We start from the raw sequence: 14910 nt of genomic DNA, 5'->3' as shown, positions 1-14910 counted from the left end.
AAATATATCGATGTATAAAGCATTAGTGACTCACAAGCGTAGTTTCACCTTTTATTTAAGTATTTACAAGTGCTGGAAAATGAGATTGCCAACCAGTGCAAAATCTGTACACAAAATTCAGATGTGACTTGTATATACAAGAGATCAGTAGAGGCAAGGACACACTCAGGCATTCATGCATGTAACAGGGCAAACATCTGCAAAGATCAAGGGCTTGAGGGGGAAAAACACCTGAAGACATTATTTCACTTGATTGGACTTGTGATACAAGCCATTGAAAGGTTACACAGCTTTTGGAGGATATTTTTAAATTGAGCAATTCCAGCAAATCTCTTTTTTTTTTACCAGTAAATATAGCTATATTTTATACTCCACACCATATTGCCATTTTCTGTTAGCATAAATTGGTATTTAATATAAACTCTCATATCTGTCTACCAATCTTTGTTATCAGTGCCAACGAGAGAAGCTCACCACTCATGTGGTAGAACACTTAACCTTCCCTCTGACTAAACCAACACAACAAATACTAATCCTGTAAAATGGGAGCAAAACAGAAATTTAAAAGGACACTTTCAACGGTGTTAAGCAAAATCATGATATTAAAATTGACAATGAAGCACCAATGACGTTTTCATCAACACTACTATGACTTCAAGTCTCTTAGTGAGTCATGTTTCTGGATTAGATCGACTCATTTTTAGAGATGCTTTCACATTTTGCAAAAGAGGACAATTACTGCATATTCATGCCAGATGCAAAATTAGTCAAGCATTGTACACCAGGGGTAACTCCCCTCTCAATAATCTTAATGCGGGTTGAAAATCAGTCCAGGCAATAATGTGGGAGAGAAATAAAAACAAAACAAACAAAAAAAAAAATCACAATCTTGCATGAGTAAAGTGCATAAAAACTTAAAAATGGAGATTTGAAAAACTATCCTCCAACAACAGAGCCAAACAAAAAAGGAAAAGGATGTTTGAGTGAGAACGTGGTTTAAGAATGTGGTCAACTGTCCCTCCAGCTCTGCTCTACAATCGCTGACACCCGTTTCTCATACTCCCGTTTGTTTTCCTGATACAGTTGTGCTGCCTGGCTGTTAGCAGGGCTGTTGGGATTTGGCTCATCTAGAAGGGACTGTAAAGAAACAGAGGGCAAACAAAATCTATTTTAGGTCTCAAGAACACAACAGGAAAACAAACTTGTAATAAGTAAAGCAAAAGTAAAACATTATTTACTTTCCTAACCAAAAATCAGTACCTAAAGGCATAGTTCACCAAAAGGTAAAATTCTCACCATTTACTTATGCAAGTGGTGTGGGAAACTTCATGGGTTTACTTTTTTTTTTTGTTGAACACAAAAGAAGATGTTTTAAAGATTGTTGCAAACTAGTTTCGATTTGCAAACCATAGCAGGAAATGCAAATACTGTGTTCAACAGAAACTTAAATAGGCGTGTGACAACTGAAAGTTGAGTAAATGACAACAATTTTTAGTTTTGTGGCTTATTTGATGGCATGCAGCAGACAATTGTCAATGTAAAATGTTTTCCACATGCTACATTAAAATGACTTTTAAACAAAATGACTTAACACACCTGGATTGATGTGAGAATAGAAGAAACATCATAAGTAGGACTCCATCGATTCTGAAGAATATCTAGGCAGATACTGCCATCAGCATACACTGAGACAAGACATGAGGAGAGTTAGATTTACACATTCACAGTCAGAATGAAAGTCTGAATCTTTTTAATGTTCATAAAAAAAAAAAAATCAAGAAATGTATCGAAGAAACCAGCCCAAACTAATACTGCAAATCACTCTCAAACCAACAAAAATACACCAGTAACCCTTATTCTGGCCTACAACATCTTAAAGAGTTGATGCATTTGATAATAAAAATGTATTGTAATATTAAATATGCTAAGCAAAATATTAAAATGCTTACTACCATTTAAAAACTTTATTAAAAAAAATAAATAAAGCTATCAACATTGACAATACTTTTAATTTGAGACTAACAAGAATCACCACTCACCATTTGGATGAAACATCTTTGAGACGAACCTCACTGTTGGAGGCTTGTTGGGATATTCCTCTGTGAACTCGACTGTGAGTTTGAAGGTACCTTGTGGGCAAAGCAAACATCTTTATTTCAGTATAAATTTTACTAATTTACTTTAAACATATTCAACCATATTTGCACAAGTTCGGTTCAGCAAACAGAAGCTTACCATCTTCAAAAGGTGTTCCTTCTGGACTACATGTGAAAACAAGAAACAAAACATTTAGATAAATTGCAGATTAATTCACAGACTTATGGTAACAATCTACTTCAACTGAAACTAAAGAGTGAAAAGACATTGAACAAAATCTGTCCGTGATAAATCAAAGCTATCAGGACTTTGGTTTATCCATGTCAATTGTGTAATAGGTGGATGTGGCTCCACCTTTTTTTACTTTTCCATCAAAAAAAGTCATATCGTAAAAAATATTAAAATTAAAGTGCTATTGTAAATGAAACCGATACCAACACTGTGCCTGCTCTTTGTTTACACTCACTTTCGAACAATTCTAATAATAATAATACATATATTAATAATATATAATAATATATTAATATAATTTAATATATAAAATGTTATTTATATATACTTTTTAATGCGGTAAAGTGTAAAATATTGCTTTAAAAAAAAGTTTGTTTTAATGCAATTCATAAATGCAATCTATTCTTCGCTGGCAAACATTGCAGGAAGATTTTCATTATTAATTTTTTTGAACAAATAATAATTATTTCAATGTTCTTTGAATGTTCATCCAAAACATTCCTATTTCTTTTCCCACCAACTATATGGAGACATTCTGTGTTTGCTTAGCACTAATATTTTATTTTACAGTCCTGTTTCATGTATATGAAACGTATTTTTTTGTTGCAAAACATAAACTGTGCAATAACTAGATACTAATAAACCTAGCCATTGTCCTAACATTAACCCACATAGTAACATCGTGCTATCCTAAGGAAGTACACGTAGTTTAAAATAACGTGTTATCCACACATCATGCTGGGAAAATGTCAGTAACAAAACCCCCATATATTCCGAGGTTTTTCATCATGGGGATCTCCATTTCAGGAGCTTGGACTCGATCAGACACAGATTTGCTCTCGGCTTACCCGAAAATAACTGCATTCCACACCATGATGTTGTTCTCAGATGGAGCTCCACTGACGCCGGCTGGGGGATCCTCCTGGAGCCTGTGGGACCACCACAAAACACATTAAAACTATTTCAGTGTCAGTCGCATAAATCTATTAGAAAATACCCGAGACATAACATGGCAACGTGTGGTTACTTTCTAAAAATGTCCAGACACTGGCTAATAAAAAATAACATTCAGACAAGTCAAGCTTGAATAACTTCTCTAACCGGCTCGAACTAGCTCGCTAGCTAACAAGCTAAAACAAATGTAGTTTTAAAATGAAACATTACAACGTGAATAGGTAGTGTAATACCACCGACAAACTCACAACAGCATAAACAAAGCAAATTACCACGTTTTAATCGTGTGTTTAACGTTAAAGTATTTGACTACCGACTTAAATGTTATGAAGCTAACTAGCTAGCCAGCTATTCCATCAAAACAAACACATCTCACGTTATCGCTGTACAGCAACTCACCGTTTAAAATCTCGCATGAGTCGCCTTCTAGCTGGGGTGGACATCTTTAACTACACTTAAAAAGCGTCAGCGCTTATTTTTAGAGCCCTATTAAGAAATCCTAAGGTAACTGTATTTATCACAACAGCGATGATTAATATTCCTTTCTGAGTACAAGACGTCTTTTCACGAGACACGAATATACCACCTGTCCCACACAGGGGAGTTATTTGCGACCAAAAACACAGAGTCATCACGCAAAAGATCCTATAATCAAATGTGTGTTTAGTTTTGAAAAATTGCAGTGATCAATATTCCAATAGTTGTTTGAAATATTTTGAGTTAATGGAAATAATTCGAGAATTTAAGTAAAATGTTTGTCAAGCGCTACGTAAACGTCACAAGTCCCCCTATTTGTCTTTCCGTTGGTAGAGTCTTGGTTGGAGGAACAGCCTCGATGACGTTTCTGTGGGAGGAATGAGGTCAGAGAGTCCTCCTAGCGGTTAAGGGCGGGAAACGCAGTAAACGTCCACCTTGTACTCTGTCTGATATTTCATAACAGGTAAACGATGTGCTTAGTCGTTATTCATGTTTTTAAAGCCACATTTTTTATTCTAACGAAGTGGGAATACACTAGATACTAAACGCGTTCCGAGTCATACTGTGGAAACAATTAAAACCAACTTCGACATTCAATAATACATACTATATCGTGATAAAAGTTATAGAGCACTTCAAAATACAATAAATAACTATTCGTTAATTTAACTTAACAGTATTTAACAGCACAAAATGTTTTATAAGCTATTTATTATAAGACAAAACATTTTAACACATTCTGGCCTACGACATGACTGAAAAAGTTCAATTCTTTTTACAAGTTAGCCCTAACCTAGCTAAAGGCCTAACCTAGCTATTGTTTGGCAACACTTTATAATATGGTTATTATTCAATTTAATTAACTAAACCGACGATAAAACTACTTGTAAAACATTTAATCATTTATTAAATTATTTGTTGGTGTTTAGTAACTCAACAAAATGTATCCGTAACTTTTTATTGGAGTTATATGGAACTAACTAGCATGCTAAGTTAATATTGTATCATTTTTGGACCTTATGTCAAAACGAAATGATTCAGTATTTTGCCTGGCTACTCGTTACATAATTACAAACAAAATATAGATAGAGCAAAACAAAACATACAATTGATTCAGTCAACTGATCAACCATTTTAATCATAAGCAGCTCTTAATACTACATAAGAAAGAGATGTCATTAAACAATTATAATTAGTTCGTAGGCACATTTAATACATTGGATCAAATAATGCATAAGTTCCATGATTTTCTGACTGACCCAAACTAAAAATACAAAAAAAAAAAGCATACATAAAATGCACTTTTTATTTAACAACACAAATACATTGTCCCTTTCAAAAACACATGGACTTAAAGCAATCCAGCACATTCTTAATGGATATATAAAGGCATGTTAAGTGTGGACAGGACGATCCTAACACCCATGATAGATGTGCATGGTGTCGAAGGTGATGTGGTCGTACTGCTCCTCTACACTGACTGACTTGCGATGCTCTATCTGACTGCTGGCATCCTCCATGTTCTCAGCTGTGTCTCCAAAGCCGTTATGGTGCCCGTAGTGAAGGCCACTGTCAAAAAGACCAAGATGTGAGGAGACCCCCTCATTCCCAATATGATCACCACTCTTAACCTCGGATGAATTCCCATTTATGTTCTCGCGCATCAGGTCACCCCCATTGAGGTGCTGCATGGGATGGCAGAGTCCTGCTGTTAGAGAGAACAAATGAATAATAACCTCATTAGCAAAAGTAAAGAATTGCCCCATTCTCAATTGAATGTTACCGTTTTGCACAACAATTTCCAAAGTTTTTATTACTTGAAATATTACCAGGGTTGAGTAAATTAATCAGGTTATGTTTTTCAAAATCACCTGTACGGTTTATATAATGCAATTGCATCTGAACATTTGAACTGGAGATTAAAGTCCTGGTTTCAAGCCTTGATATGGTTTACCCAAACAAATATAAAACACTGGCACACTGCCCTACATTCACTTCAACTGGAAACACTTCACCTTTTAAATTAAGATGAATTTAATATTTAAATCTCAAACATGTTGAAGGAAAAAAATAATAAAAAGGTTAAGGGTTAATGAAAGGACCAACCAACAAACATAAAAGATCTGCGTATTGTAGCCAAACAATTGTAGCAAACAACATCAAATTAATACTTGCATGTAGGGCTGCACGATATTGGAAAAATTTGATATTGCATAGCTCTATTTGATGGTTTTCTATGGAGTCTAACAGTATTCAGGTACAGAAATTGATTAAATCACAATGCAAAAAAAGTGCTTTTTTTTACGTTGCTTTATCTCGTTAGTAGTCCAGATGTCAAAAAATTCTTAGATCAACTAAAAATATTTTGTAGTTTTCAACTTTTCTTTAAAATTCTTCCTGAAAAAAAAAAAAAAAAAAATCGGTCAGTGGTAAAAACTTTATAAAAAAAAAAAAAAAAAAAAGTAAAACGGTTTCGTTTTCGTTTTGAAATGTAGATATTAGTACTAGAAACGAGCCAAAAATTCAAAGCAAGGAAAACTTTTTGTTGTTGCATAAATCATATAAATTCCAAATACATACAATAATTAAATACAATTCTGCGGCTCCTGGTCAACTATAATTCAGACTCAACATTGCATATCTTACGATGTGACTATCGGATGCGCAGTTTGCGATATCCATGTTGAAACGATATAATGTGCAGCCCTACTTGCATGTGGTTTCAATTGCTAACATGTTCTTACAAAGCACAAATGCAAGAGTCTGTGTTTGTTAAATGACAGAACTTTTTAATGAGAATAGAAATGACATCTCCATCAACCTTATGCATCCTGCGTCTTTACATAAACAATTTTTTCAGCTCAGTTTCAGTGTTTCAATGAGTACTTACAGTCAGATGTCTCGTATAACTTAGTACTTTATGTAGGCAATCATGCATTAGCCTGTATGCAGTGCAAACAAATAATATTCTGGAATTCGTTCTGCATGAAATAACAATTTATATATGAATTTATATAAAGTACAGTGAAAAGAAGCCCCCCCCCCCCCCCCCCCCTTATAGCTCAAATTAGCTCTAATGTATTTAACAAATATTTCCCATACTATATATAAAAAGCTATGCAAAACATTACAAAGAAAAAAAAGACTTTTGCCCTCATACAATAACCTGAAGGATGAACACTGCAGATGCAATAAATCTAACGATACAGACTTCAACAAATAACATCAACAGAAGGATTAAAAGTCTAAGGTTAAAGAAGTAACTAAGTGCACAGTGATAGTTAATGGATGCACTCTGTACATTCAGAAGATATGCTTTGGCATAACAATACAATTAAATGTGAAGAATAAAATAAACAACATTTTATGTTTTCAACTGGGAAATAAAACCTGCATTAACCTGGAATCTCGTTTCTTGCTACTTTACAGTAAATTAATATGACTCACACACACACCATAACTAATAATGCAAGAATTTAAACAATATTACAAAGCAACGTATGACATTTTTGAGGGCAAATACAATTCACAACCAAAGCTGTGCAATCAGTGTTATACCAACAAAGAACAGGAAAACAAGAAAACCAAACACTTTCCAAGTATAGATTTAGGCCTAAATACAACCTCATAACAAACTACTATTTTACAGCCAAGGAAAAATATTGGGATGATTCATACATTGGAATGCATTGGAATTCAAATTAAGAGGCGTTCAAGGAAGTTATTGTGCAAAACAAAACAACCTTCTCCAATTTTTTTGCTTTTGTATTAAAAAGTGCATACCACCAGAAGTTAAATAGATATGGTGGTGCCACTATGACCAAGTTTTATGCGTACAATGTGCGCCAGATTAAATTCATTTCTCTCCCAGACACACAAAGTAAAGTAAAAGGCAAATGCCCCTACAGATAGGCATAGGAGTTAGTGCAACGGCATGGTATCTGCATGGAGGTCACGTTGAAGATCTCCAGCTCTTTGTGGACTGGAGAGGATGAGCTCTCCATTTGGACCCCCCTGTCCTGTTCTGGACTGCAGTAGCCATTGGACGGCAAGGGCAAGGATCCATTTAAAGGTCTGTTCCCACCTGTGGAATTCAGTGCAGGCCCGAACTCCATGTGCATGTTCTCCATCTGCTCTTCCCCACTGGACCCGTTTATTGGCTGATAACCGAGATCTGAAATGTATGGTGATGGCAGTCTGCTGATTTTGCAATGGCGACCCAACAAAATGTTAAATGATCCATTTTAAATATGTTTTTAAAGGGGTCCTATTATGCAATATTTACAACAATAATCTGCTCTCAGTTTTCCACAGAACGTGCCTTAAGTTTTAGTTCTGATTGAAGACCAAGCATTCAAAAATAGATAAAAAAAGGTTTTTAACTACAGAAAACTTTACAGCACATAAATAAAGAGTAATCACAAAGCTGTATTAACTGATTTTGTGGAAATTTTTGAATCATTAGGCTATCAGCAAACTGTCCACAAACTGTTACTCTGAAGGGTTAAAACTAAGGGTGTCACGATCCTCCGAATTCTCGATTCGATTACATTTTCGATTCTGAAGGCACGATTCGATTTTCGATTATGAAATAAATGAATGACCAATTAATTATTTGTTGCCTACCGTTTAAACTACCTGACCTGCATGGTCTTTGTTTTACCCATAAACAAATCATACAGTTAATAAATAAAGGCAAGATACACACATAATTACCACCTGTCAATCACTTTTTCTGCGGGACTCGTGAATAGGCAGTGATCTGTGTCGTTATAATGGCGTCGGTAAAAAAAAGAGGCACAACCAACAGGAACCAGCCAACAGTATCTGAGGTGTTTGCTAAAATGACTAAGTACAAGTGAGTGAAAGATTGAAGCAGTCCTTTGACTGCCTGGACCTGCTGTCTCGAGTGCATGGCTGTGTGCGTCTGTGTCTGTGTGGTCACGTGATGTGCATTTTCAGAGGTAGAGAGGAAGGAGGGCTGCTCAGAAATGCTACATGCCACTGTGGATGTCAAATTGTTGTCGTTCTAAAATGCCATTTAAAAACAAAGAGAGTGTAAACAGGGCCTGAGTGTGTACTTTTCGCGAGCGGATTTGCAACGGGGGCGGGCGGAGGATCGCGATGCCGGTGTTGTCTATCGGACGAACCGTACGTAATACGTACATAGCAGAGCTTGCAAAACTGTGTTTTATTTGTCGACAACACGAACGTTGTCAACATATATCACTGGAAATTCAAAATGCCTACACACCGGCGACTTCATTGAAAGAGGAGAGGGTTTAAGTTCTGTCGATGGGTCTCCTGCTTCTGCAGTTTAACAAGCACTTCAACAAGCCTGTTTTTTTCCCGCTTGGCAAGCCAAGCTGACTTGACATGGGGGCGTGGCAGCATCGACGATTCTATTTTTTCATTCGATAATCGAAATTGAGCATAAATTTCGATCGATTTCGATTAAAAATTTGCTTCAGATATTATAAAGTTTTCATTTAATTCTACAGTATCTTTATGATAACGTCCATTTCTCCCAGAATTCTTAGCGCAGTCATCTTTTCCAGTTCACACCAAAATGGGCTCTCTTGCATGAAGCCATTCTCATTTGTTTGTTAAAGGTCTGACAACTGCTGTGTGCATCCTGCCACAAAATGTAGCGAAAATTACTACAAAGCAGTAGTAGTTTGATTAAGGTGTTTCCATGTCTGTGCTGCACTTCAATTATCCACTCGAAATAGGAATAGTGTACATGTCTTAATTTCATTTGTTAAGTTTGATTATGACTTTAGTCTGATTGAAGTAATCAAAATTGTGGTGGGCCGTTATCGTGTAAATAAAATTTAAAAATATTGCCGTTAATCTATTCTCAAAGTTGGGTTGGGAGCTGGGTCTATTCTATGCAAGCTATAGTGACTTTCACCTTGATATTTTAGCACGAATGTATACCTGACCAGTGAGCCGTCTGACAAAAAAAAGTGCACTTCTGAATCAAATCAGCAGGATGTCTGACTTAAAGGAGTAAGGACTGGTGAGTGTTATGGAATTTAATAACGCATGTAACGCATTAATAACGTGTATGCGGTCCTTTACTGACAGCCGCATATGTGGATCTTTTCGGAAAACATGGCAAAAAGTTGGTGTTTACTTAAATAATGCCACTACTATATGCATGCTCCACATGTCTTAATTCCATTTCTGTTTAGTTCAGTTATGACTTTAGTTATGACAGTTCAAATTTCATGTTTAACAGCATAAACAGTTAGTAAACACAAGTACATCTTATTGAACATTTATTTTCATCACCAGTTATCATGTTAGAACAGTTTCTCAAGCAGTTTGTGATGCATTTTAGAACAGGAGATGAGCCCCTGGTCTAATGCACCACCTAGCTTGAGAAACCTGTTCTCAAAGACTTATTATTTGGGAAGCGCACTTATTCTGAATGCCTTCGGCAGAATTCAAATGTGACATTTTATTCTATATTATTCTAGATTTATTCTGAGATTAACCTAGATTAAACAAATTAATCTATGCCCACCTATAAAAAAAATAATAATAATAAAAAATAAAAATAAAAAAAAAATCGACATTTACAGGGTACAGTATTAATAAGTGCATGGTCTTAATCGTATCAAAATCAAAGTATTGGCATCAATGTAACTGCACTGATTGTCGAGTGTGTGATGCGATTGCATTATGCTTTCTTCAATTTTGCTGCATCTACCGACAATAAAATCATCTCTAATCATCTTCAGTTTAAACTCTTGGTATTGTTTTCCAAATGCACAAACATGAAGTTAGGGCACAGAAAGCCAGCTGTGAAAGGTGTGCAACTTTAGCACTGTTTTTTGCACCTTTGCATAAGCTTACTAATACACACAAGACTGTGTCGACCTAAGCATGAGATTAAAATGAAATTTAAATGAAATGTGTATTGCGTATCAGTATATTAGATTTGTGAAACGTTGTCAACTGGACATGGCCACAACATACTTTTTCAATTCTCATCAACATTGCAAACGACAAGCAACCTGTGAGTATAAATAGCATAATTGGACCCCTTTAAGAAAAGCAAATATTCAACATTCAGTCAAGACTTACCATCTGTTCTGGCCTTTTTAATGTGATTAGACTCCATGCAATCAAGAGACCTCTTTCGGCTGGGAACCCCATTAAAGACGCCCCGTTCTTGGATTAGCTTGCGGTCTCCAAAGCACACAGAGCCATTGGTTGAGAATCCATTAAGCTGATTGAGTTGCCGGTTCTGGGCATTGAAGAGCAGTTGGGCACACTCTTGAAAGCCCTGGGCATGGGCTAGGTCAGCTGCGGGCAGTCCACTAGCGTTCCTCATGCTGCGCAATGATAAAATTAGCGTGTTAACACTGCTGGTCTAAGGCAAATGTTTGCAAACCACTCATACAAACACATACACACATTAACACACACACACACACACACACACAGTCCCTTTCTACATTTCACATCAACTTAAACACTTTTGACATCCATGTTGTTAAATGTAGGATAAACTAAATTGAATAAACCATTGCAAAAAAAGATGATTTAATAGACATTTAAAATGCCATGATGTTTCAACTGCAATAGAAAATAATGAACTATTGAAGCTTGCACACAAGTAGATGAGAATTTAATTAGAGGAGGAAAAATACATTTTGCTTACACCAGTCAGTGATTAACATGAAAAGGGCTAATTTGCTTCCATAAGACTGACTGGCAAAATAAGTTGTAGTCAGGATTTTTCTGCAATATTTCCCCAAGAATCATCTTCGACACAATCGATGAACTGGAACCAAGATGAACTGATGATTTAAAAGGATTTACAAAAGGAAGTAAAAGTGTTACTTAAAGTGTGTCAGAATACACATCATAAAGCAGAAGTGCTAATAAGAAGTCAAGAATGTAGACGTCCAAACATGTCTTCTTTGAACCTTGCCACAACTCCGAGCTGAAGGGAAAACCACAGCAGTCTTCTGAATTGAAGAAAAACTGAAGAGAAAAAGATATTTATAGCCTCAAGAGGTTTTATGGTGGGTGAATCTTCATTTTGCTTTGAAGCAACAAGGCAAATGAGCCAAGCTGGAAATTCTTCCTTAACCACTAATAGACAAGAACAGTGCTGGAAGTAGAAATCATCCCGGCTTCTTCAAAAGAAAGACTTGAATCAAATGGTCAACGTTGAAACCATGAAGGATTGTAGAGAAATGTGAAATACCAGTTTAAAATTTGATGGCAGCATTAAAAGATTATGGTGTGCATTCAGCATCCACAAAGTCATTTTCTATTGCAGTGAAGAATCAAAGAATACATGAATGAACAAAATTAAGGGCAAAAAAAAATCAGTCTTTACACACTTACCCCTGGAACTCCTGCTAACAATCCTGAATACAGTGAGAATACAAAAATGTGACTCTTGGTAGTGAATTATGCTGAAAACACAGATTAGACTATTAAAATAATTCAGAACAGACAATATATATATATTTTTTTATCACTTGAATTTGAGTGATGCTCTATTTTGTGCAATTGTATATCTATGGGGTTTGAGTAACTGCCAGCTTTAGTCGCTTAAGCCCTAATTGTTATTTAATATCAAACACTGAGCCCAATCCATTTAAACTGACTGGAAAAGATAAACTATTCCAATTCACATTCTAGCATAAAAAGTTTATACAATTTACACAAAAATAAAAAATAAAAATGTACCCACCCTGATGATTCTAAACCTTTGTTTTCTGTTGAACACAAATGAAAATATTTAAATGACATTGGAAAACTTGGCCAATTATATCGGTGAAAAAAAAAAAAAAAAAAAAGGTTACACAAGTCAATGGCTATCTATTTCCAACATTCGTAAAAAATTATCTTCTTTTGCATGTATTAGAGAAGAAAAATTTGAAAAGAAACTAAATGACATTTTTTGAGGGGGGAACGGTTCATTTCTATTCTACTGTAGCATCACTTGTTTATTAAAATGTATTATTATTTTTGAATGTCTCCCTTATTTCTAATTGCAGAAGTGTCTACAGAAGAACCTTCAACGTTCGGAAGTCTCCAAGAAATAGAATTCTGCAGTAAACTGGTGAGAAGCCAAGTGGCTGGTGTTTCTAAATGGATATCAAAGTACACTAACTCAAGCCATTTCCTCTTAAAACGAATTCATTTAAAGAATCAGGAAGCCAGGTAGGATTTACATATGTCGTATCTATGTTATCTGCAAACAGTGCCAATTTCAAACTCATCTTGAAATGCATTCAGTCACAGTTTTGTGTGATTGCAAAAATGTAGTTAAACCCCCAACATATACACAGTAAAGTTATTTTACCTCTTTAAAAGAAGTCAAATGAATACTTGAGATACTCAAGCAGTGATAAACTGTTTGCAAACATCTTCATGCAGTATTGTCACTTGTGCTGCATTTTTTCCTCTCAATAACAAAATTTATACACGCACACAAAAATTACAGCGGTGAGAAAACTGCCATTAACGGTTAAAGCACTGGATCATGGTGAAGTGGTGGTTTGCAAAAGCGCTGCAATTTAAAACTTTAGTCATGTTCATTTATATTGCACTAAATACAGTACATTGCTTTAAAATAAGAATTAAATGCACAAATGGCATCCATGCTGGTTTAATTAGTATACATGTTAAAAAAAAAAGTATACTATATTTTACTACAGTATATATACTATAGTATTTTTTTTATTTTTATTATTATTATTTTGGGGGGGAAAGTTTGCGTTTAGATATTTTAAACTCCTAAAACAAACTTGAAATTTGTATGCAAATATGTTACATCAGTTGATTTTTCTTTAAATAAACGTATTAAAGCCCTCAAAGGGGTTGGATATTAAAACTGAATACAAGACAGATACAAGTCCTGCAGAGTGGCCAAAGAGATATTGGGCGATTCTTCTTACAGAAATTGTGGTCTGGTCACTATGTGATGCTGGTGGAGGAAAACGTTTCCTGACTTGCTTCTCCAAAACACCCCAAAGTGGCACAATAATATTTACATCTGGTGACTGTGCAGGCCATGAGAGATGTTCACTTTCATTTTCATCAAACCACTCTGTCACCGGTCTTGCTGTTTGTATTTGTGCATTACTATCCTGACACACGGCACAGCCTTCAGAATACAATGTTGGAACCATTGGGTGCAGATGGTCCTCCAGAATGGCTCCATAGTCCTTGCAGTGATGCACAGGTACTAAACCTAGGAAATGGCATGATATTGCTTCACTCTGGGCACGCAACAGTCTGGGTGGTACACTTTTTTGGGGGCTTTGCATCGTAACTCTCCCGGAGTTACCAAAAATTTGGATATAGCAGACTGGCCATGTGCATTGACCCTGTGGAGCTCCAAACTGAACAAAACAGTTTTGTTGGAAACAGGAGAGTTGAGGTGCACATTTAATTCTGCAGTGAGTTGGGCAGCTGTGGTTTTAATTATTTCTTTTTTTTTTTTTTTGATACAATCAAGGTTAGCACTCAGACATCTCTTTCAGACAGCTTCCTCTTGCATCCACTGTTACTCCTGTTGGGTGTGATTTTCCTTCTTGCTGGTATGATGACATTTCTCTGGATACCGTGACAATCTATACATCACAAACACTTGCTGTCTTGGTCACAAATGCACCAAAAAGACACGCACCAACAATTAGTCCTCTTTTGAACTCTGATTTGTTGTGTGCATTGCAATATTTTCAGCAAAACTGTGCTATTACTGCTTATTAAACCTTCTCACACTGTTCCTACTAGGGGATTGTGCAATCAATGTAGATTGGCCACCAGTCTGGTCATAATCAGCCATGAAACCTCCAACACTAAATTGGTCAGTGTTTCAGTTTCATTGTCCAACCCCTGTAGATATGATGAGAAATGTACAGGTCCCCTGAAGTCCCTTGTAATGTGCAGCTTTGTTCAATTTTTGACTATTTCAACTGAATCATGACCGAAGTTTAAAGTGTATTGGATAGCTTCTGTCTTTTAAAAATAAAATAAAAATCTGCCGTTTATTATACAAGAAAAAAATTTCAACAATGCTTCAATTATATGACTATTTTTCACATCACAGTCACATTTCGCTCCCTGTACATACTTGGAAATATGCTAAATATTTCTGCTGCGATGTCTTCT

At 35.7% G+C, this 14910-nt stretch overlaps 2 protein-coding genes across 7 annotated transcripts in view; both read right to left on the bottom strand.

Moving 5' to 3' along the window:
- Positions 1 to 38: 38 nt before the first annotated feature.
- On the bottom strand, positions 39 to 3819 carry ube2al (ubiquitin conjugating enzyme E2 A, like). Its single transcript, NM_199719.1, has 6 exons — positions 3682 to 3819; positions 3177 to 3257; positions 2236 to 2261; positions 2040 to 2129; positions 1597 to 1685; positions 39 to 1137 (listed from the first exon to the last, which is right to left on the bottom strand). Exons 1-6 carry the CDS (start codon positions 3723 to 3725, stop codon positions 1009 to 1011), a joined length of 459 nt encoding a protein of 152 aa, NP_956013.1. The 5' UTR covers positions 3726 to 3819; the 3' UTR covers positions 39 to 1008.
- A 1052-nt stretch (positions 3820 to 4871) lies between these two features.
- Positions 4872 to 14910, bottom strand: part of ankrd10b (ankyrin repeat domain 10b) — a 38896-nt gene continuing 28857 nt past the window's right edge. For 2 of the 6 annotated variants that reach the window (XM_087266668.1, XM_087266671.1), the window contains 3 exons: positions 10855 to 11105; positions 7844 to 7933; positions 4872 to 5464 (listed from right to left, as the gene is read on the bottom strand). In XM_087266668.1, the coding sequence (XP_087122794.1) occupies positions 5175 to 5464; positions 7844 to 7933; positions 10855 to 11105 (631 nt within the window). In that variant the 3' untranslated portion in view covers positions 4872 to 5174. 6 annotated transcript variants of the gene reach the window in all.

The sequence above is a fragment of the Danio rerio genome, chromosome 9 (assembly GCF_052040795.2).
Source record: "Danio rerio strain M-AB ecotype USA chromosome 9, GRCz13ab, whole genome shotgun sequence".
NCBI lineage: Eukaryota > Metazoa > Chordata > Actinopteri > Cypriniformes > Danionidae > Danio > Danio rerio.
This window is presented reverse-complemented; position numbering and strand designations above follow the sequence as displayed.

Coding starts and splice junctions, on each gene's coding strand:
- ube2al (NM_199719.1), bottom strand. CDS start 3,725: ATGTCCACCCCAGCTAGAAGGCGACTCATGCGAGATTTTAAACG. Junction 2,130..2,235: donor AGGAACACCTTTTGAAGATG/GTAAGCTTCTGT, acceptor TTTGCCCACAAG/GTACCTTCAAACTCACAGTC. Junction 1,138..1,596: donor CTATTCTCACATCAATCCAG/GTGTGTTAAGTC, acceptor GTTTCTTTACAG/TCCCTTCTAGATGAGCCAAA.